At 39.6% G+C, this 25326-nt stretch overlaps 1 protein-coding gene across 1 annotated transcript; it reads right to left on the bottom strand.

Annotated features, from left to right (window-relative positions):
- Positions 1 to 9: 9 nt before the first annotated feature.
- On the bottom strand, positions 10 to 22380 carry LOC121894669 (carbohydrate sulfotransferase 11-like). Its single transcript, XM_042407408.1, has 3 exons — positions 21623 to 22380; positions 8877 to 8956; positions 10 to 1539 (listed from the first exon to the last, which is right to left on the bottom strand). The coding sequence occupies exons 1-3, from the start codon at positions 21714 to 21716 to the stop codon at positions 694 to 696; spliced, it is 1020 nt and encodes a 339-aa protein (XP_042263342.1). The 5' UTR covers positions 21717 to 22380; the 3' UTR covers positions 10 to 693.
- Positions 22381 to 25326: the final 2946 nt, after the last annotated feature.

Raw genomic sequence — 25326 nt, 5'->3', positions numbered from 1 at the left:
AATAACAAATTCTTGCTGAAATGCATTTATTCGGAAATTGTGAGAGGAACTATATCTATTTTGGTTTGTCTGACTTTGCAGAGTCAGAAATAACACAATAAATAAAAGACAATATCATAGTTACATAACAGTCTCTTCCTACAGTACAAAAATAAAACACAGTCACAGTTACAAAAGTTGTCGTTGTCCTCCGGGGTCAAAATGAGGCCCGCGATCAAAGGCACATACTGTACATTTGGAGACATTCACTGTCCAAATGCAATGTTAATACTTTCGTTGTGCTACTGTAGCTTCCTCCGGATGTAGAGATTAAATTTGTCGTGCAAATTAAATTGAAACAGACAAAAATAAAATGAAACCAGGAGTTAAATGGGATTTCACATATTCAAAACAGTGACCGACTGGTTGACTGTTTACAGTAAAATATAATCTGCCTCCTTTGGGCAACAACATTCATCTTGTGATGAGATGATCCTCTCCACAGAAGTTCTTCAGCCTGATGTCGTGTCTGTAAAAATAATGAATGTATTTTAGAGTTCTAATCAGAATACATCTTTCGGTCCTTTTTTTCTTTTAAAAACAGTATTTGTGGTGTCTGTAATAAGGCCTACAGAGCGAGAAACATCTCTCTGTATTGTTACAGAGTCCAGGCTCCAGTTCAAGTTGAGTCCATGGATGAGTGACGTTCCAGCCTCATCTAAACTTGAGGTACGCTGGCACTGAGTAGTTAAAGAGCAGGAAGTCCATGCGGTAGAGATTGTACAGCTTCTTCTGGTAGAAGGGGCTGATGTTCTGGAAGAACTGGGCTGCCATGTCTCCTGTGGTTCTGGTGCTCTTGGATGAGGTGGGGAAGCTGACCTGGTCCTCCACCCCGGCCAGCTGCAGCACGTAGCGGGAGTCCTGCTCCAGCGTCTCGTACTTCCCTACCACGTCGTAGTGGATGAGGCAGGGGTGGCACAGCGAGTGCACCCGCTCCCAGTGCTCGTTGAAGGGCTCCTCTCGCTGGGTGGCTGGGTCTACAAGGTAATACACAAACTCCTCAAAGGAGACGTCGTTGCCTCTCTCCAGAGCTTCCGGTTGCGGGTCCGGCCTGTGCCGCCGCACTATCTTTGTGCCGTATCGTTTATGGAAAGCCGTGTTGTAGCTCCGTGTGAACTTGTTGCGGTACGCGGATACAAGCCGTTCGAAGGGCTCACGTACAAAGATGAACTTCAGGTAGGAGCGTAGGCGCTGGTTGATCTGGGAGGTGGAGTACTCTGACAGGGTGCGGAGGTTTCCTGGGACATGGGCCTCGTTGGCCGGTATCTCCAGTGGGTCTCGGTGGGACCCGGCGCCGCCCGTCAGAACCATGAGCACTCGCTTCCAGTTGGTGCAGGCCACTTTGGGCACGTAGCAGTACAGCAAGCCGTGCTGGTCGTCCACGATGACGTGTTTCAGGTCCTCGGGGATGAGGACTCTGCGTTTGCGGGTGTAGGAGCGGCAGGCTTCTTCTAACAACTCCCGCCGGCCCTGATGGACCACCTGCACTGCTGACTCAACCTACAGGAGAAAACAAAAGAAGAATTAAAACAAAGGAACTATTCATAAGTAATAAAACCAGAAGCTCTCACTAACACTTAACTTTTAAAGGATCATTCAACTTTATACAACATGGATCTTACTTTCATAGTTTTGGCTATTATTCATATCAGCTGAGATAATATTGTACTTTACAAGTTAACTGCTGTGATCTGGGAATGTGGCAACATCACTACAAGGTACTAAATCAGATCATGGGGCACAAAACACCAGCAGTCAGACAAACAGGTTCTAAACAAACCCTCAGGTAAACCAAGCTTAGAGACAAAGAGACAAAGCACAGTGTAATTATTACCCAACATCCATCACAGTTTACAGACTGACCTACTTCTTCTATTATTGGCCTTTTGGGTTGGCTTTGGCTTTTACCTCCAAATGGAAGTGTTGACTTTAGATCTGAAATGATTGGAGTTAGTTAATTAATCAGTTACTCCACTGAGACAAAAATTAACTGCAACTATTTTGCTAATAGATTAATAGTTATTTTTCATGCAGAAATGCCAAACGTAGCTAATGCCAGCATTTTAAATGTGAAGACTTTGTGTTTTATTTCCTTGTAATTGAATATGTTGGAGTTTTGCACTGGGAAATTGCGATGAGCATTTTTCACTATTTTCTGATGTTTAATAGACCAAATAATAATCTTCTGATTATATTAAAATAATCATTAGTTGAAGCTCTAGTTGAAGTCCTGCCCACTGTCCACTAAATATATTGGATTAGACAACAGTTTGACATTTTTGGATCCAAATAAATAATCTGGTCAAACTGTTGGCTTGTTTACAACCTGTGGGATTGACTGCTTGTGTTTCTTGCCCCATCAGACTTTAATGTAGTGATGTGGCCGTGTTACCAGATCTAAGCAGCTTAAAGAAAGGATGGCCAAACCCACGAGAATAAAACCTAAAATGTAATGAACTGGAATTATCCTTAAATGATTCTCCAGTTGATTATTTATAGTGTGAGACTATGAGGAAAATGCTATTAAAATATAACAACGCACAACAATAAAACTATTGATGTGAGTGAACCTGAGACACTTTTTAGTGAACTCAGCATTAACATGAAGACCCTTCAGTTTGTTCACAACCAAAGACAGTTCAACACTTCAACTACAGCGGTGATCTCAGTGAGACACTGGCGGTTGTAGTCCCGACACAAATATGAGCACGACTACAGACCTTATAAAGCGTTTATGACATGTCAACATTTATATTTGTAGTAAATACAACCTAGGAGGCCAGAATGAGAAAAGTTAAACAGAATATGTAACTTTACAGCTAGCCAAGTGGAGCAGATGCCCTGCAAGCGCTGTATAACCAATACTGAGTCCTCTGAGAGTGAGAAGGTATATTTACAAATACTACTCCTCTGGAGGTCTTAATCACGCTCCATCCCCTACCGTCTGCATACTGCCTTAATAAAATTTCGGGTCATCCAGTTCAGCTTGGCCTCCTTGTGGCACAAACGCCTTATTTACTTCTTTCATTTACTCAGCTTGGCTCGCCACTGCAGCGGTCGGAGCCCTAAGACTCTCAGTTTGACAGTATGTGTGGCGCTCTGTGTTTACTGGCAGACACCGGAGCATCAAGGACGGGCCAAAGACTGTAGAGCCAAACACAGACCCTCCTCTCCGCAGAATTTTGTGTACTGTACATATACAACACTTTCTTTCCATCTCAGACTTGAATCTCTTCATGTGAACCATATGCATGATTCAGTACTGTCTGTGAGGACATTAAGATAAGCCACCATGATGCACCACAAGACAAAAATGTCATCAAGAGATTACCAAAGTCTTCGCAGTGTGTTGGGTAAATATGCACACGGCAAATGTTGCAAAAAACTGCATTTTTTATGTTTAAGTAGACCAGATTTAACTAGACTGTTTTATACTATGATTTGAAATTAGATTAATAAATTAAGATGGTGTTTTAGGGCAGAAAGGTGGTTCACGTGAGGCAACGTACTTTTCAAGTCAGGTATATGCTTTCTCAGTTGTTACAGAAAAGTTTTAAAGCTGCACTAGTCAATATTTTACATTAACAATGAGTCAAATGAGTATGTGTAATGTGAAGAGGATCATTCATAGTGATGGACCGCACAGAGAATTATCACCCACTGCCAAAGAATTTTAGCCTCTTTTAGCTCAGAGGCAGATATTTTCCTCAGGAGTTGGTGGAGACCAAAACAGAGCTAAAAGGAGAGTCAGTATTGGCAACATCTGTAAAGTGGCCAGAATCATGACTCCAAATAAATGCTAATGTTGCTCCATGTCTGCTGGTTGAGTAAATAGGGAATTGTTTGCATATGCATTCAACATATCAGCTTTATAAGGTGATAATTGTTGTTGTGTTTACAGCTTGATCTGCGGACCCCAAGTGGCCAAAATCAAGTAATGCAGCTTTAATTTTAACACCAGTTTAGCAGCTGAGGTGAGATTATCTGGTTGGAGTACTGAGAGTTGTTTTAATGTATAATGTTAATGTAATTTTTAATGTATGTTTTTTCTAAATCTGTGACTGTGTATGATCTTCTTCCTGTAGGCGAGATGTTCGGGCTACAGACCATAGTTTCCTCTAGACTAACAGACTACCTAATTTGTTTTATCTAAAAATATTTTGGGCTTCCAGAAACAATAACTAGGGATCTTGAAGAAGTAAATCACTATGACTGTTTCTTCATTATAACATAATACTGTTTATCAGTCTAATCCAAACTGCTGATCACTGGTCAAAAGATTAAACCAATGGTCTCCAGATTTTGTCAAGTGTCAGTCTGCGGGCCATTATCTCCCATTTGCATCACTTTTTCCCCTAATTACCTGCTGCACATCAGAAGAATACAACATGCACGAGTAACAGAACACAGAAGCGTTCCTACACTGCAATTACATATGTAAATGGGTAAATTGATCTCATTAATCCTGTTCATTGCCAGTTTTCGGCTTAGTGGCTTCCTCCCGTTGGGGGAAGCATTTAAGTAGAAGGAAACAAAGAAAATATCACAAGCAATTAAAAGTTAATGATGTCTGCTGGAGTTGGTTTGTTTTCTGGCATGTCCACCTCCCTTCTCCTCCTCACAGGGAGATTTAACTAGAAACAGCTGTTACGGGATTGCTTTTACAGCATTGTGTCTCCAAGTACAACTCCAACCTTCACATAGATGAATATGTATGGATTCATCGGGAGATAAAGTAACACACCCAGGGGTGTTTATCAGAGAAAATCCCCTTTACAGTCATGCTATTGCATTTGTTACTAATGTGAGAAATTCAGGGTGGAAAGAATATAGTGCAAAGGCACGACTGCTGGACAGTTGTGCACATCCTATTACTCACTATTCACTGATTTGTCCTTGAGTGTTCAGTTATTACATTTCCTGACAGGTAGGAGTAATGTTAGTTCCATGGAGGACAGCTGTCCATCATCAACACTCAAACACAAAGTGTTAACATGTAACACTCTTCATCTAAAAGCCGATCAGATGCTACAAAGTGATCTAATGAGGATTTCTGGCTTGATTTTTAATAAAAATTGATTAAAACACACATAAAACACAAAAAAGAAACCCAACTCAAGATGTGTTGATGTGTTAAGATGTCTTTGGATCATTTACACATGTAATTTCCTGAAGTAATTGAAATAGTTTGGATTGAGGTGGCTCATCAGATTCATACTCATAATATATACAGGACTGCAACTAACGATTATTTTCATTATTGATTAATGTGTTGATTATTTTCAAGATTAACTGAATAGTTGTTTGGTCTGTAAAATGTCAGAAAATGGAGAATGTCAATCACTGTTTCCCAAAGCATCCTCAGCATGTCTTGTTTTGTCTAAACCAGCAGACACAAACCAAAAGATATTCACTTTATTTTCACAGAAACCAGAAAACATTCACATTTGAGAAGCTGGAAACAGAATTTTGGCTTTTTTTCTTAAATAATGGCTAAAATGATTTATTATCAAAACAGTTGTCAACTAATAGATTAATCAACTAATCGCTGCAGCTCTATTGTTTTACAGTTCTTTAAATAGTTTGGGTCGAGGTTGTCTGATAAATAAAAATCGTCTCCGTAATCACAATTCCTCTCTTGCTCAATCAAACGCAGCTCTAAAGTCACTGATCTGTGGAGTGTCTGCGTCCTGACACTGCCAGCACAAATCCATGAATCCTCCTTAATAAATGTCAGCAGTGTAATTCAACAAAGATGTCTGACCCTTTTTTTCTGCTGGAGAAAAACATCAAAGCAGCTGTGGTTGACGTGAAGAAGATCAGGGTTGATGTGCGATCAGTCGCTGACTTACTAAGGAGAGATTTCTGTGAGGTGCAACTCAGATGGATTTTTGATTTAAGATACAGACAGCAGACATTTCATTTATTATTTATCTCTCATACCTGCTTGTTCCTACTCAGGTTCACTTGGCGGAGTGGAACATATCCAACACAGCGACATTTTGAGGGCCAGTGGCTCAATTAAGAAAAATCCCCATCACACCAATTCACTAAACCCGGGGATTTAGTGAGGATTTGGATTTCTCTACATGTTTCTCCAGAGGGCTGTAGTAAGAGAAATACCCTGCATTTAAAGCCTTTTGGAGTGTGGCGTCTTTTTTTTTTTTTTTTTTTTTTAAATCTTTTCAAAACTAAAAACACAAAAGCAAAAAAGTGTGAATAATGGATTATACAGTGTGTTTGAAAAGATGTCTGCAACCTGTTGTCTCAAAAATGACAAAGAATTCCAAGTGATAAATCTGCCTCTGTTATCATTGTAAACTGCATATGTGTGGCGCAAGAATGGAAAGTCTGACAGGCGTAGCAACAGTAACTAAGGGATGGAACAGTCGATTGCACTGTCCATTGTGCTCATCCAGTTGTTGGCTCTGAAATAAACACACACACACACACGAAAATACATGCAAAGACACTTTTGTGTACTTGGATAGAAAACTGATCATATGTGTGTTATATAGCACTTACATTTTTACATTAAATATCCACATAATCTAGGAAACAGGCTACAACGTAGGTTATATTTAACCCCAAATCCCTTTTGTACTTCCTTAACACATGCTTACTTACAACTAAAGCTGCAAAGATTAGTCGATTAATCGATTAGTTGTCACCTATTAAATTAACTGCCAACTATTTTTTATTATCAATTAGTTGTTTGAAGTCATTTTTAAGAAAAAAAATGATCTGATTCCCAAATGTGGATATTTTCTGGTTCCTTTAGTTCTCTATGACAGTAAACTGAATATCTTTAGGTTGTGGACTGTTGGTGGGGACGAAACAAGACATTTGAAGACGTCATCTTGGCCTTTGGGAAACAGTGATCGACATGTGTCATCATTTCTGACATTTTATACACCAAACAACTAATCAATTAACCGAGAAAATAACTGACAGATCAATTGATAATGAAAATAATCGTCAGTCTCAGCCCTACTTGGAACTTTATCATAAATATATTTGCAGTCAAAGTGTCAGATCTGTTTGCTGGACATGTAATCATTATGCTTCACTTTTCACCTAGAGGAGGAACTTTCTTACAATAAAAATCACCAGATTAACATCAGCAGCACTAACATGAGTAATAATGATAGTAGTTATGTATTTATCTGGTCCAGAGGAACACTTCAGCCTTGAACAGCTACAGCTACACTGGATGTGCTCACACTCGCTACTTTTGTCTTGAGCTGCATTTGTACTGCAGGGGAACATAACAGGAGCACAGAAGGAACATGCAAACTCATCACAGAAAAGACCAGAGCTGAGATTTAAACCCAGAACACTCACACTGTGAAGTGAAAATATTCCCAGCGTGAAACCCCTCAGACACAGCATTTGGATAATAACAGTAATCTACACTGGGACTAGACGTCCACTAACCAATGATGGTTAATAGCTGTGTAATTGGTCACCAGCTGACAATGAAGAAACTGTTTCCATTTGTTCCAGTTTTCCTCCAGCCATGAAGTTATAGACTTTAATGATGTATGTAATTACTAAATGTTCAAACAGCTCAGAATAACAAGTCACATGTTGCAGACAGTGTCCAACAGGTAAGTTGGAAAAAACAATGACGCAGTTGACCATGAATGCAACGCGGGACAAACCAAATAATGTGAACCTCATGGAAAAAGGTTGTAAACTTCATTAACTCTGAAGTAATTTTGAAACAATTCACAATTTCTGCCACCACAGGAAACGCCAAAAACTGAGGTTTATAACAGATAACAGATCTGAAAGACAGGATCTGAAGCCTCTATTTGTTATTATGAAGTAATTGTCTAAGATCACCCCTTTATCACAAAAACAAGAAAAAAAACATGTGTTTCAATTTGTGAGATGTACAAATGGTAACATTATCGAGCCAAGTGAGCTCAGCTGGAAGGCCGAAACCACATCAGGAATCACTTTTGTTTGTGTCACACAGATGACATATTAAGCAAGCCGTAACAGTTCAGATAAATATGATCTATGTATGATTACAATTTCTCTCCTTTCAGGTGATGCTGAGTACAACCTGCATTTTTTTGTCAATACTGCCAATTAAAGCTAAATATCATGCTGTTGTAAACACCAGTGACTGGAATACACTGACAGTGTATTACATATCCTCTCTCAACTCTACATCCAACTTATTTCATATTTCTGCAGCTTTCTTCAGCAGTAGCATGATATATTTGCACATAATCTTACACATTTTATCCACACTGTTCCAGTATTATTTTAGCCTTTTACTGTTGTTCATCATTTGTTGTGTCTTCTCCTATATCACTACTGACAGAGGAATTCTCCCCATTGAAAAACCTCATCATATAATAGTCCAGTCTCGTGCCATTCTGAAATAGAATAAAACTTTTGAATTATGGTCACTTCTAGAAAATTTCCGCTGGAGATCTAAATTGTACTTGGGCTATCTGCCTAGATTATACAATGCTGGAAAATCATAAAATCAGAGAATCAAACCTCTACTTATCGCTAAACACTGGGCCAAGCTTATTGTGGTTAATGCTGTCTGCCAGGTATTGTTCTGGCTTCTCCTCACACTGTCCTTCAAGCTTCACTGGTAGCAACACACAGGATCAGAAACTGTCCATCCATCATTGCCTTTGCCAGACATGAAATCATAAATGACGATGACTGCAGTCTAAAATAGGTGCATGTTTTGCAAAAACAAAATAAATGAATGAGCCTGAATAAAGACTTTATCAGTGTGTGGAGAAAGGCTTCAGACTTGGTCTTCATAAGAAGTAATACTGCAGCCTGGTCAAGGGGGGGCTGACCTGGTCACCATCATAAAGCGTCTGTAGAGGACTCCTCCTTGACTTCTGCCCGCTGCTTCTTTCACCAACTGGCTCCGAGGCTGAGGAAACAAAACACATGTGTCATGAAATATGACTGGAAGAGCTTTTTTATGGGGCACTGAAAAAAGGAAAAACTATGTTGAGTTAAAGCAACTGTAACTATGGCACTTATATTCAAGTTAACAAAGCAGTCCACAAAAAAATATCAAGTAAAGCATAGTACCTCTGTGCTTTGACAAGTTTCTACAGATGTTTTGTCACTTTTTTTCCACTGAATGCAGTGAAATCAAACTGACATGAATCCAAGCTGACCTGTTCTTCTGTAGAAAAATGAAAGTACAAACTTTTTACACCCACCTACTTTTCAAGTCTACAGGTTGTAAAAATATACAACATACTTTAACACTAGAAAAGAGATGTTAAACAAGAGAAATATAGAAAGCAAAGTGGAGAAATGCTGTGAGACAAAAATAATTCTGCATGGGAACACAAATGTGAATTTTATTGGTTTGTTATTGCTGCAGCTTAATCTGCTCCGCTGCTCTTGTAATGGTACATAAAAAGGCTCTGGCAGTCCAAAACATACAATTTTCTATATTTAAAAAGTGACTTTTGTCAGACTGTGTGGGCTGAAGGGAAGCAGAAACAGTCCCAGACGAGGTCTGGTTATATTGAGAAGCCTTGCTGAGTACAAGCTTGAGCTATTGTTTTACAAGGATGAGCTTTCACCCCGGCATCACATTACACAGCTTCACAGGGTCAGAGTCACAGTACACAGTTTCACTACCTGAAGCCACAATCATTTAGTGAATCTGTGGCCCCTTGTAGAGGAGATGTGGCACTGCAGCTTTGGAATGGAATGCAGTGGCAACTTTACTGCAACTTAAAGCTACTGAAATCTGGTTCACCTTAAATGTAAATGAAACTAAATGCGACAATGACCTCTCTGAATGTTGTTGTAGACTGTAACTGACCACTGGAAAAAAATCTTAATGGTAAAAATCTTGTTTGTTATGTCACATAACAAGGAAGACAAGAAAAGAAATTTCTTGTGCATTATTTTATATTAAAGGAATAGTTTGATTTTTTTCGTAACTACACTTGTCTGTCCATTATATATGGAGCTACAGCTGGGAGACAAAGGTAACTAAATCCACCTAACAGCACCTCTAAAGCTCACTAATCAACAGGTTATATCTTGTTTGTTTAATCCATACAAAATCTGATGTGTAAAAATTTGACAATTTCTAGATTTATATGACAAGAGTATTGCTTGGCTGGGTGCAGTGACTTCCAGGAGTCTTTATGCTAAGCTAATCCAACCGTCTCCAGGCTGTGGCTTCATATTTAAACAGACAGATATGAGAGCTGTACCAATCTTCTGATGCAACTCTGAGTGAAAAAAGCAAAATGAACTTTTCCTTTAAAAAAAAAAAAAAAAAAAAAATCACATCTTTGTGAGACAGGAAGGGTTTTATTTGTTGCTTCTCAGATTTTCCTCTTCGACATTCTGTAGTTACATTTGAAGTCAGCGTAGCCAGAGTTGAGCACCGGACTCACATTAACAGTCCATTAACTAGGCTCTGACTCACTGACACACTTTGGAACAATGGGAGTCTTTCAAAAATTGCCAAGGCGCTGTGAACATCTCCACAGGAGCTCAGTTTATTTGATTTTTAGAAGGATTTCTCATCCTTGGACACGTCACATTGTGTGGCTGCCAGCCACAGGTGTGCGATGTCAAATCAATATACAGGAAGCTGCGTTGTAAAGAGAGGAGCAGCAGTGGGATGTGTACCATGTGTTACATGTGTTGTAGCTTTGTGGATACAGCTGCTTTATACATTTAGATAACACCTCAAACCTAAACACTACTGCATATGTCATTTTTTCACAGTTTTTATCATTCAGGTGTCTTCGCGTGCAGGTTAGCTTGAATCATTAGTCAAGATTTTTTTTTTTTAAACCAACTTTTTACAGTTGTTTGCTTATTGTAATGAGACTGATGACACAGGGAACGTGTTAATTATTCCCACAAATCTTGTCTACAGGTTCCATATTTGCCTGAAGATTTAAAAATTAAAAAAAAAAAAGAATTTTACAAGATGTCCTCATTGAAACGTGAAGTGCTGAGCAATGACCCAGTAAAAATAAAACGCTAATTTAACTAAATTGCCTCCTTCCATGGTCAACGGACAAAAAAACAAAGCCTCCAGGTTGATTGATGTCCCTTCATTAAATACCTCACACTGTTGAAACTTTGCTTGTTCTGCTCCGTGTGTTTAATACACATGGAAGAGAGGCAGTACACCAAGTACCAATCATCATGTTATACTGGCACACTCAGCTGGCTTCATACGTCAACATGTGGCTTTTATCACAGAAGAAGGCAACATTTCAACCGCACAGGACAACAGAGACTTTACTGAAGATGAGATCAACATGTATTGCCAACGAATAAACAACGAAATGATAACAGTTTTCTCGCCAACTGTGAAAATGGTTTTCACTGGAATAAACATCTGCAAACAGAACCCTGTCATTTCCAGCATTTGGTGATTAATCCTACATGTTAATGTTTCACTGGGATTTAAAGGGAGATGTAGCAGCTGTTGATGAGAACTATAAAAAAAAAAAAAAAAACACAGGCTCAAAGACAAATGGATGTGGACATAAATAAACTTCTTGAAGCTTTATTGAATTTTGTGATCACTTATTTTAATAGGAGAGGGATTTCTGTTGATCTGCGCGCTGGACATTGCACAAATCTGGTAATCCTAATATAAGTAGCCAAGTCTGTATGAAAATACTTAATTTCATCTTCAATCAAAAAGTGGGACTGAAACCCAGCAGATACTTCCATCTCTGAACTCTTCATAAATCCTTCTGTCTGACAGGATTAAGTCCAGTAACCGCCAAGGACAGGTGACAAAGACAATGTGCTGAGTTAAAGACATTTGTTTCAACTGCTCAGTTCATAGATCTTCAGACTGTCCATCAGCAGTGTCATCATTCAAACTGATGCAGAGGAGCCATTCATTTAAGTAAATGTATAATACTTTCAAACTGCTTTATTTCATGATCCATATTTTCTCTATATTTTATGTTTGTTAAGCTTCAGAATTGCTTGGACAATATTTGTCATCTGTATGCAACTACATTTACATGTACAGTTTAACTGATGCTAATTAGCATTCATTCGTGAGACCGATTACATGATTACAGTGGCTACAACAGACCAACGGACAGGCAGTAAATTCTCAGGGAGACTCAGAGGTTTTTACTATGACGCAAGTTCAACATACCCAGGATATCTTTTCATTATCTGGTTTCAGTGTGACTAACATCAGCTGTCCAGATAACCAGTAATACGAAGCTGGTTATCAACCAGTTCAGTCCACTCTGGGTTTTCCAGCTACAAGCTTGTTCATGTGAAAGTGGTGGGGTTGTTAATCACGAGCGACATCATCAGAATCATGAATGAAGTACTGAATATGATATGAGATGAAACGGTGATACAAAGTACCTGCAGAAAACCTGTTTTAGGGACGACAAAAGGTCATATTCAATGAAGTGAAATGTAAACGAGCCTGTAATCATACAATAGAAGATGTAGAAACACTAGAAATAACATACTTACATATTAAAAGTGGGATAAGATTTAAAATACATCCAGGTATTATTATATATGACTTAACAATAGATTGAGTATTTTTTGCTATTCAGATGGATGATGAAGAAACCGTTCTGAATATGTCACAGAAATTAACTTAAATGTAATGTCAGACTGTTTCTGCTACCAAAGCAAGAGTGGAAAAGTAGTTAACCACTGATGAGGTCTATCTGACAGAAATGTTGCATTTATAATCATTTGAGCCGCGTGTGGATTTCTTTTTCTAATAAATGACAATCTTTTATTTTTATTTCCACTTCTCATCAAACAGTTGTCTGATGTTATTCTGAGCTGCGGTGATGGAATCAGAGTGTAAAATCATCCACATAAAATCAACTTTGCACAGTTAAAATGCAGCTAAAATCATCATTATGCTTTTAATGTTGTTAACAATCTCTTTGTTTGTTAGAAGCTCTGTTTTAAAACCAGAGTGGGAATAGAAAGTCTGGAACAATAAAATCTTTCTACTGACCTATAAAAATATACATCGCTCTTTTTTACTCATCACTTTATTGTAAACTCAGGACTTTTGTCCACGTGTTTTTTTCCAGTGATCTCATTGGTCAGTGGTTGCAGTACTGACAGGTTGTGATCCAATCCTCTGAAGTTAACCTGCTCTGGAGCAGGTTAGCTGTTCAGCATGAGTTGCCATGGCGATGTCGCCCAGTAAGAAGTGAACGTCGTACCCCTGAAAACCCAAAATTAAACCTGAAGTTACCTCGCTAACCCCAAATCCTGCGTCTTAGTGCAGGCCTCAGGTGAGTAACCATGTCTGTCTGTCTGTCTTTGTTTGTTTGTGTGTGTGTGTGTGTGTGTGTTTGCACCTCTTTCCACACTATGGTGTGATCGGACCGGTCATGGGTGCCAAGCAGCTTATGAGCTGTAAACCCAGTGACACACTCATGGTGGAGCCAGCCAGCGACACATGTACAGAGCTCAGTGTGTAGCAAAGAGCAAACTGTGAGGAAGAATTGAATGCATGACGGATACAAAGCAGATCTCAAAAGTGAAATTTTATACTGAATTATCAGTGTTAAAGGACCATAACTCTGGTTTGTATAAAATTACCCACCAGCTACAGCTCACACTGTGGGCAACTCAAAATCACTGCTAACTGCTTTCCACAGAGTGCCACACATTTTCAGATTGATGCCCCCTTCCAGACATACTGTAATACACACACTTCTAATTGGTTCGAGACAGGTAATCCATCCATTTAGTGAACGAGTCGGTGGCACCTTCAAGGAAATTCCAACAACTGAGTTTGCTGGACTGAAATCTGCTTTATGTAAGAAACAACATAAACCACATTATCCTTTTTGGAATGTCCATGTTTGCTCATTGCTTTTATTACAGGTTTTCTGACAACACAGACTAGTCGACTCTCAATCCTCAAATTTTGGCGTTTCCTGAAGTCAAATGAGGAGTTATTCTCTTAAACTGTTCCTGTTTATACCACTCCCTTACCCATGCAGATAAATTCTCTCTCTCTCTCCCTCTCTCCTCAAACTCCTTACTGACGTAGTTACACTTGGGAGGAGTAACGATTACATTCACTTTTTCAACATCTGGCTACAATGTGATTTCGATCATTCTCAAATGCCTCTTGGATGCATTTTCATTTGGCTTTTTGAGATCAAATATGCCCAAGATGCATGAAGTGACTAATTTTCAAACTAATAGTTTGTTTTCTCTGGTCTGAATCAGTGAATGAGTTGTTAAAATGATTTTGTTTTTGGCTTGGTTTGGCTTCTTTTCATACAGAAGCACATGGGAGTGAGGTTGTAAACACAGGAGGAAGTTGCTGAAGAAGGTCCAATCTCCCCAAAAATCAAGAAGGCAATTGCTAGTCTCAGACCTTGATCGCTAGCTGCTAGCAACTGTTGATTTCATTTCCACATTTTGGGATGCAAAGTGCACCTGGCTGGCTACAAGAGTTGTTCAGCTCAAACTTGCAGAGTACAACATGTAGGTGGGTCAGATTGGGGTTGGATCATGTTCCCGCCACAAACAAATCTCTCCAGAATCTGTTTGTGACCAGACTGAGACCACTTCCTCAAAGGGTCTTGGTGCGGTTGTGTATGATTGCTGTGTTCATATCTGCCCAAAAAAATTTCACCGAGGGGGAAACCAACCAGAGACTAATTCAACTGGACCAAACGGTGCAGGATCACCACTGTGAATAATTGTCATTCAGTGTGACATAACAGTGTCTGAGTTGCACTGGAGTTAAGGCAAATTCTTGCAACAGATGCATCATCGTCCTCTCTCTTAGTGGATTCACGTCTGCCAAGATGCAAAATGATGTCTTATTGCTGGAATGAACAGAATCAGAGCTGCTGCTTCCGAATAAAGGTTTTGTCCTCTGCTGTGAGCTACTGAGGAGAGGGGAGCATTCATCTACAGTACACTGATTTATCTGACCTGTTCTCCAAACACATTACACTTCCTTATGAAAACTACCAATGACTCAGGAACACATTTACTACATGACCACTCCCTAAGACATCTTTTTTTTTCAGTCAGCAGAAGGTAACGTCTGAAATAATTTAGGAACTGGCAAATACCTGGCAGACTGTGAGTGTTTCAGCAACAAGCTGAGATGGGCTGAAAGAGTGCATTGTGTGTCATCACTCCCCTGCTAATGCAGCATCACATCAGTGGGCAAGGACATTTAGAATCAACCTTTTTTTTTTTTTTATCTGTATTCAAAAACAGATGCAAAATATCTGGGAATAAAAAGTTTTTGAATTGTTGAAGCTGAACAGCTGGATATCAGCATGCAGAGAGTGGGATCCTATGCATTTCCAAACACTGTCTCAGCTGTTAGTTGAAATTCTTCCACCGACTGAAGAGATTCACTGACTCCACCTGAAGACCATTTAAAGGGAAGCAGAAGTCCTGTTGGTTTAACCCTGTCTAGACCCAAAACTGCAGGGCCTTCTCTCCTGCATTCCTCCCCGCTCATACAGAACCCAGGGCTTAGGCAATGCAAAATATAGAAAGGCCAATGTGTGCTCCTCCTGTCCAGGCCATAAACGGAGCTCTGTGTTTAGGTCCCACTGGGAAAACTGGGGCCCCCCTCACCCCCTCCTTGGCCTCTCCTGCCAAAGATCAGCTTTACTGAGAGACACACTGTACAAGGGAAAGTCTGATCCTTTTAGGCCACAAATGTGTGTGTTTAAAGGGTGTTAGTGCAAATGCAGAGGCATGTGGCTGGTGTAGTTTATTGAGTCTTAGAAGAATGTATGCAGATGTGAGATATGAATCATTCTGATCCTGTTAAGAGACGCAGGGCAACAAGGGTCTGATGTACATTTGTGGGGTGAAACAGCTGGCTCACTGAAAGGTTAATTTTAGTATCCAGTTGCATGTTCCAGCACTACTGCATTTAAAAGTTGGAAGTGCAAATATTCGTTTGCAAACTAACAGGGTGATGATGAAAAAAATATATATCAGGAAATAAAATGCTGTGCACTGATGTATTCGGCATTAGGTTTCCAGATGTTCTGCTCTTCTGGATCCTCTCCAATGTTTAAATCATTAACTAGAGTTGATTGCCTGCCACACTCTGCTGCAAGTCCTTCATATTTTACACTGTCACGTGTGTGTCATGTGTTTCGGTCAGGGAATACTGTTCCATTTTTGTAACTTTCCATGTTTGTTCGCTGAACAGCTACGGAGTCACAGAAGTGCCATAAAAAAAAAAAATCTGTGAAAGGATAAGAAAATAAATGTGGAAATATAGAGACAAACAGGGAAAAGCAAAAGCAATAGGGAAGGTATTTGGTCATAAACCAAAGTACTGGACAAATTGAAATTTTGACTTGACAATGGCGGTAGATGAAAAGTAAGGGGATCACCAAAGTTGAATTCATCCTGAAGGGAACATAAACGTCCGTTCCAAATTTCATGGCAATCCATCCAATAATTGTTGAGACTTTTCACTCTGAAACGTTAAAAACATAAACTTCATGGTGACGTCACAGGAGAAGTCAGGTGATCACATAAGTCATCAGGAGTCATAACATAGAATCCATGAATATCTGTACTAACTTTTGTACCGATCCATGCGATAGTTGTCAAGACATTTCACACAAAACTAAAAGTCCCAAACTCACGATGGTGCTAGGAGAAAAATCAGGAGAACACTAAAGTCAGTAGATTTCATCCTCTGGGGACCATGCATGTCTGTAGAAAATGTAATTTCAGTGCATTCAATGGTTGTCAAGATATTTCAGCTAGAAGCGTTGACCTTGCCATCACCATCTCTGGAGTCACTACCAGCCTGTTTGCCACTAGCATGCAAACAGGCTCCAGTAAAAACAAAAGGATTCTATAGAGTGGAGGTCTTATTGAGCAATATCATCAGAAAAAGAACAAACTTCCCAATCTAATCACTCTGGGATTTCTGCTCTGAAGCAGATGGCCTTAATGAAATAAATGCTTGCTGGGCAATCAGCTCCTGCAGCTCTGAATATACAGCTGGCTGAAGGAGAACGAGTTGGAACAGCAGGGTCACCCTGAGCTGTCGTCAGAGAGCCTTGGATTGCCAAGGATCTGACAGCAGTTTGGAGGCACAACTGATTTCAGCTGGCAACTTCACGATATCATATATCAGGATATCAATATTGGGTCACGGACTGTTCCTTTGTGGATGATTTGTTCTGGATTTTGGATAATTGTCACATCCATAAGCCTTTATGACAGTTTTAGGGACAGGCACTACTAATGTGCTGACTCTTTCCAACCTCAAGACTTCCAATGCCATGTCCAAAGAAACCCTGGAGCTAATTTGTTTAGTGCACTGCAGGTGTTCCTATGAAGCTGGAGTGCTGAACAGTTAATTTTTATGACTCATGGCCTTAAGTCAAGCCCAGACAAGGAAGGTATGAGGTGGAGTACAGGGATAATGACAACTGCCCCAAGGCCCAAACCACAGTCTGAGGTTCTGCTTGTAATTAAATAGCTAGAAGTAGGTACCTGATAGCCATCAACTCACATCTGTATCTGTAAATGTTACGGGCGACATATAAATCAGTGAGTTTTATGTCCACCGGGATGTGCGGGACAATATCCTGACAGTGCTATAAAATATAACATACCACATTCCAGACCATTCTGCACCGCAAAGCCTTCTTCATCTTCAGTCCAGGGGCCAGATGCATAAAACTCTGTGTAGATTCATGATTAAAACTGTGTGTATGAACAAAGCCAGATATATGCATATGTATTCTTTCTGCGCACGTGCACAAGCCTCATTTCCACTCTCACAATTAGCTATAAATGGATGAAGAAATACCCTTAACCAACCGTTTTCATATCAGTTTGCAGCCTGCTCAACCAGTCTGTACACCTGTCAATGAAACCAACGGGAAAGAAGTATCGCTTCACTGATTGTGTTGCACCGATGAGGTTCTCCAACAGTAGAACAGCTGTCATTACACGTGCAGCTCTTTATCGCGTCCATATCATTAATTCATCACATGGACTGTAAACCATCGTTGGCAGTGATATCTCAAATTGTAATGAATGATTAGTTTGTAGAGCTCATATCTAAACTGACTTTACGAGGTGTGACACAACTAAGGATAAAATAAAAAGAATATTAACAGCAAATTAAAATGTTGACTCCTATGTAAATTGAAAGAATGATCATATTAATCACATAAAAGTAATTAATCATTGTTACGTCTATAAATGTTCTTTTGTTCTGGTGTCTGTGTTTATCTCTTTTGGAGTAACCACAGCTGCCCATGTAGTAAAGACACCACACACTGCAATAAAAGCCAATCATGACAAGTCATTTCTTCCAGGACAGAGTCAAAAAAAAACATGTTGTTCTCAAAAAAAGTGATAAATCTGCCAGTGCTGAGACAATTCTGCTGATATCCAGCTCAAACTGACCTCCTTTGAGATTTTTAAAACTCAGGTTTGCCGACATCACAACTGCTATTTCTGTCCACTTGGTCTATGACTGTGCAGCATACACAACATGTGCTGTGAAGCCACTCTGCTTCTATGTAATTATCCTAAATTTAGTGCTGTGAAACCTGTGTCAAAAAGCGTACAAATCAAAAACAAGACAATTTCACATTGTAACCCTCACTTGGGAGAGCATTCCTTTCTTATGTGGTTGCTCTCTTGTAGCTTTATATAGTCTTTGTAAAAACAATATGACCTTTACCCCAGATGGAGCAAAAGAGGGAAGATGAAAGTGTTCTAAATGCAAATAAGACAGACTGGCTGCATATCTGAAACCAATTTAAATTAATTTAAACCTGACAGGCAAGTTTAATGGCTGAAACATGAGATACATTCCAGGTATGTTAAAGCTACTTGACACCAAAATACCAAAGGCAACCTCTTAGACCTTCACATGCTTTTTTAGAGTGCTTATATTCATTTTAAACTGCTACATTTCTTAGTGCTGTGTGTATAAAGCCTCAGAAATAAACATTACAACAATCTAATTTAACCCATGAGCAGAATATGGGCAATATATCACCATGTGAAGTAGGGCCAGCGGCAGACTCTGACTTGTTGCCACTGCTGCTGATTTTAACATTAATAACAACCTCCCAGGGTGACATGTTAAGCCATGTTTACATTGTGCAAAACTGAACATTCTCACGAGAGATATTCTGGTGTTGGCCTGGGATGATTTGGCACCAATCTTACCGCTGGTGGATATACTATTTACAATAATTTTCCCTACATTTTAGTCTTTGACAGTTGTTCAGAGTTTAGAGAGGCAGGAAACCGGGGCGAGCAAGGTAATGTAGTAAAGGTCTGTGGCCAGAATCAAACCACAGACGCTGCAGTTATGCGGTATGTGTCTTAACCAATAGGCTACCAGGGCAACCCTATACTTTTTAATCCTCCAGGTACACATAAGGTAACTACCAGGTGTTAAAAATGTCACTTATCTATACAGATGTGAGTAAAAAAACAGGTAAATCACAAACCTTACAGCTGGGAGGCACTGGATCTCGCATATGAAACTCTGACATTTTGGACCTGTATAAATTAGGGTTTGAAGGAATCGCATGAGTGGACTTGCCATCTTCAAAGCTGACCTTTGAGGAAACTGAGAACCAGAAATTCCCAAATGGAGAAAGCTACAATAATAGCTGTGTTTCTCCAGCTAATTTCATTAAACCAATCAGCTCCATGAAAGACATGCAGCACGGTCTGCAGTCAGTCATAACAAACAAGTGGATGGTACAAATATGTTAACTTCAGTTAACTGTGTTAACTGCTAGCTTATTGTCCACTTAGCGAACAAGCTAGCTACTGCAGCTTACTAATTGGTAGTTGGCTAACTGGAAGTTAGCAAGCTGCAAGTAGCCACTTCAGAACCAGCAAGTTGTCACTCAGTCACCAGACTTCCAGCACCGACTAGTTCATGAGGACACATGAATGAATGTTGCTGTGTCCCTTCCTGGTTTGACCAACACTCAGAGTGGGTTCATTTTGGTACATAATAGCCCTCTGTCACGGCAGACATTTTGACTTGTCATAGCAGGAAAAGCACAGGTGCAATTAATGACATTAACGATGTTTCTGTTAAAGTGTCCATCTTAGTGAAACTGACACTTCAAAAGGAATGCAGCCATCGTTAATGTAATTTATTACACCTGCTATGATAAGTCAAAATATCTTTATTTAACATGATAAATGGACAAATGTTGACAACAGCAGACCAATTAAACTGAGGTCTAAAAACATCAACTTTTACTTAGTTTCTCCCTCAGAATCACAGAGAAAGAGATGTATGAAAGGACTATTTCAAACAGAGGACAACAATTCAGGGAAAAAGGCATCAAACAAGCTACTGTAAATGACACATCAAAGACACTCCTGGAATGCATCAAACATAAACTGGTGTACAATAATCTATAGGATACAAGGTGTTTTCTTTAACTTTGAATGCAAGAGATTCAAATAGTCCCGAACATTTACTTTAGCAGTGTAACAGCACATTGCAACCAAATATTTTTCAGGAGTCTGATAATATGGATTCCTCCTGGTCTCCACATGAGGCACGTCTTTCATAGAGACAGTCTTTGCCACATGTCACACATCACAAACATACAGAACTAACTAACTCTCTCTTAAAAACCCAAATGCTCCTTACAGTATGGGCTATATAAGCTTTTTTGGCTCATGATATAGCTGGACGTGTCTGAATGAGGCCATTGTATGTGGCAGAGAGGGGACCTGGAAGAGGTGGAAACAGATCTCAGCGAGGGCCAAACCCCGCTACCAGCCAGCTGCAGCCTCTCCCAGCCTTCCTCCACGTAGCAGAGGAAACACTCCACTAACCAGTTTGGTAATTAAATTGTTCCTCAACACAGACCTGTGGTTGACAGGGTTATATACAGACACAGGGTGGGAGTGTAGAGAGACAGACATGACGGTTGGGAGGGAGGACTTACTGTTGGCTCAGTATGAAAAGAATCAATAACACACAGAAATCTTTTTAATATGCTGTGAATTCAGATCAAAACAACTTTCTACATCCATGCACTTAAAACTGTAGCAGGTGATGAATGTGTTTGATTATTAAAGACGCATGGACATAACATGAGCAAAGCTTATATAAACAGAATGGGACCAGCTGGCCTGCTGCAGTGTATACTATCAACATCAAACCAACAGGCCATATACGGACAACCTATACATTAGATATGCTTTCATTTTGATTTATGCACAATACATAAAATACACATATACCTTCCAAAATATGCTTTAAATGAATGCATGTGTGTACGAATATATGTCCACTATTATACTAGAAAAACTACATTATGTTTTATGGGATTTCAGTTTTCACATCCTTGTGTGTCTTAATAGTCAGTTTATATAACAGCTGTTGTACTTCTATAGATATCAATAGGATTTAATAAAGTTCAAGATGACCGTTTTTGCTGGAACATTATATTGTGAAACAGATAATAAAAATAAATAATGTAGTGATCATCTTAAAATATTAATTGAATTTTTCCTATTTTTTCTTCTTTTTTTTTTTTCTGAAATTTCTGCTCACCTGGCCTCAGGTTGCTGTTGAAGTAGAAGATGACCATGATGAAGCATCCCAGACTCAAGGCAAAAACCATCCGAATGACTTTGGGTTTCCTCATCCTGAGTCTGTGGAAAGGACCGAGCAGCCGAGCCGAGTCCTGCCGGCGTTCATGCGACCAGAGGCCGCTTCTACTTCTGACGGCGCCGCGGTGTCTAAGCTACTTTATCACGGATAGGAGCATCGATCCGGCTCGCTGACCTCTGCTGCTCCTTATCTTCCTGTGGTACATCCTCACATGTCCAGTCTGGAAGGCGCGGCGGTGAAGATGGAAAGGGCAGAAACGAGAAACGAGAGACGAGCGGCAGACCCCGGTGGTCCGCCGTGTCTTAACGTTACCGTAACGTTACTGTGTGTAGGTTCAGAGAAAGTGGAACAGGCGGCATTACTGTCGGCGCAGTCCGAGCAGAGGCCGGTGTGTTTGAGGAAGAGGGGGTTTATATGCCCGCACGGCGTCTTTCCAAACGTTTAACCCCTCTCTCTCCAAACGTCCGCAGCGCCTCAGCAAGCCGCCGTCCAGCTGTGACTAGGAGAGTTCCGGTTAGACATTTCAAAGTGCCACTCTCATAAGAGCTTCAGGATAGTACTCTTTTCATCAGGATAACTATTTTTATTTCCAATGTTCAAAACAGAAAGATCAGTTTGTACTTTGGGCAACCAAAAAATGGTTTCAAATGGTATTGTTGTCTGTGCAGCTCTCATTATTTTATAATAGTTTTATTGGGCCTCAGTTGTTGAATCATGTTGGTTCAGAATAAATACGCAGATCAGAACATGCTCCATGTCTGAATGTATTCCTTAAATTGATCCCATCAGACCAGACACTTCCTGCAAAGCTGCATTCTTAATCATTCAACCTGTGTTTTTCATCAGATAATGATAAGATACCATCTTATGTGAAATAAATTTGACTAAAATGACAAAAAATGATTGCTTCCTGCTAGATTAGACTGACTGAAATGTTCATTATAATCTGATGGTTTAAAAAGACTAAAATGTGAACAGTTTTCATTGACTACAACTACACTAAAATAGTTAAGACTAAAATGCCCAGATTTTTAGCCAACTAAAACTTGGCTGAATAAAAACAGGATGAGGTTGACTAAATATGATAAATCTAACAAGGACATTTGACAGAAATGTCAGTGTCAGACCAAATCAGTGCAGAAGAAACTCGAATTTTATCAAGTATTCTCATTTTAAAAGAACAAAACAAAACAAAACAAAACAGATCCTCTGTAGATACACCAATTTGTTCAACGACAAGGGTAACAGACATCCACATCCATTTAAAAAAAAAATCCTTGTTTTATATACAACATATACAACAGTGCACCAAACACTATGTAAGAATGGAAATATCCATTTGAAAAGTTTCAGTTGGTTCTCCATGTCAAGCCATTCCCTGCTTTTATTTTGAAGCCAAAATGTACACATATCCGTCCTGTCTCCGGTTGTCTTCACATAGCTTTTAGTGCCGCAAACATCCACGTGTGTACAAAAATGTGTCAAACTGATGGATTAGTCTGTAATAGGACATCTGCTGTTGATTTCACCTCTCATCCTCTCAGCATCTTCTCATCAGTCACCGCTAAATCAATGTCTCTGATGATATGTTTTGTATCTCTAATGATATATTTGTCATTAAGCCTAGGGGGGACTTCTAACTCATCAGTGGTTATGCAATGTCACCCCACCACACTCAACTGGAACACAAACAAAAGATAAAGGTCACTATAAACTCACTACTCAACACCATACAAGCACAAAGTATACCGAAATAAAACAATTACTTTTATCTCTATTTTTTGTCTGTTCATTACAATAATTTTACCACAGTTTAATCCACATAATCTGTATAATATACTGTACATCTTAATATATGTGCCCAAAACATAATTTTACAAAGATAATTCAGTCATTGTTGTGGATAATGATATAAAATATTAAATGATATATTGTGTAGTATGGAATGAATTTGTGCTGCAGGCATTCTTGTTGATTTCCTCTAACAAATAAAGTAATAAATCTCATGACACTTTAAAGATGACTTCTGGAACAATTCATTGAAACATTTTGCCTGCAGTGCTTAATCTTCCATACGTCTAACCCCAGTCCCTCTGTGAAGCCATGCTGGGTCTCTGCTATAAGCTGCATTCCTGCATTACACAGGATATTCTGCTCATTCACTCTTGTCAGGGTAAAGGAAGGAGAAGAGCTACTGCTGGATGTGGGATGAGCCTGATGGATCAAATTTCAACCAAACCATAATCTCTTGATCCACTTTGGCTCTTAGGCTCTTGCACAATGTATCCAGCGTCAGTAATGATGTGACTAGGATAAAAAAAAAATAAAAAAAAGTACTCAAATCAAATACAGAAATGCTTTTGACACACATCCTATCTCCTGGAGACATCATGGGGAGTGTAACCTCCACAGGACAGAGCACATGACTGCAGTTTAATCCGACATGTGATAGGACTGCTCCCATCCTGAACCTTCAGGTCCAGAGGGTATGAACCAGTTGGTGTCCTGTCGCTCCATCCAACCCAGGAAAGGAACCCAGGTTCAGCTAATTAGAGCAGGGAGGACTTCCTGCAGAGCTACTTTTGACCTTTGACCTTCCCTGCATTCCTTGTGTCCATCTTCCCAAAGCATCATGGATCAGATCCCTGGGAGAAGTCAGGATTGGTTAGGAGCCACGCGACTGATCAAACCCCTGGCCTGATGGCAGGACAGTGTGAAGCCTGTCAGTGTTTACTCTCTGTGAAAGGAATGATGGGTAACCGTCGGTGGGTTGGGACTGGCTGGAGATCTTGCACACATTCCCCCTGCAGCTGACCAATCACACAAGAGGTGAAAAGGGGAGTCAGTATGTGGTCAAAGGTTACAGCAGCTGGCTTGGCACAGAGCGTTGCCAGTTTGAATCTTGTCTGTGAGGAAAATGCGAGTAACTTTCCTGAAAAGCTACTGTTAGTGAGCTCTTTAGCAAGACATTATGCTCCCGATTCATCTCTAACTGCTTGTCAGGAGAGGACTGATGGAAAAGAGCACAGAGCTCTGTGGACTTTCTGCTGTTCGATAAATTAGGTTATAAAATCTTTTGGAACATTGACTTGCTTTAAAAAATGATCTGGAGCTTCTGGCTACTGCAGTAGTTTTCTCAACTGAACCCAGCATGAAATGTGGCAGCAGAAACAAACGAATGATGACTAGAACGTGAGGATATTATTGCTAACATGTAGCCAAATTCATAAAATCATCAAATAATACAACAGCATTTGAGGCAAACTGTAAAACAGTTGTAAAAAGTCATCTGTGGCTCTGGACTGAGCTTTCTTTCTCTCCCTTTTTTTTTTTAATTGCAGAATAGAAATAGAACAACTGTGTAAACATACAGGTAAACAAGAGACTCAGTAAAACTGTAAGACTCAATAATAACAATAAGAAAAGACTGAGGCACAAATTCAAATAAAACAATTGATTAGATGCAGTCTTATTTTTACTCTTTGTGCTCTTTGCTTGTGTTGACAGACTTTTGCTATTTGAACAGAGAAATTAAGTATCCAAGTGTTTGATGTTGTGCGTCAGAAGAAACTGAAGCTAAAGGAGGATGTGGAGTTGACTTTGGCAAACAAATAAAGACTGAGATCCTCCCAGTTTCCTCATAG

Source organism: Thunnus maccoyii, chromosome 3 (assembly GCF_910596095.1).
Source record: "Thunnus maccoyii chromosome 3, fThuMac1.1, whole genome shotgun sequence".
Taxonomy (NCBI): domain Eukaryota; kingdom Metazoa; phylum Chordata; class Actinopteri; order Scombriformes; family Scombridae; genus Thunnus; species Thunnus maccoyii.
The sequence above is the reverse complement of the archived record's forward strand: the minus strand, read 5'-3'. Positions and strand labels throughout refer to the sequence as shown.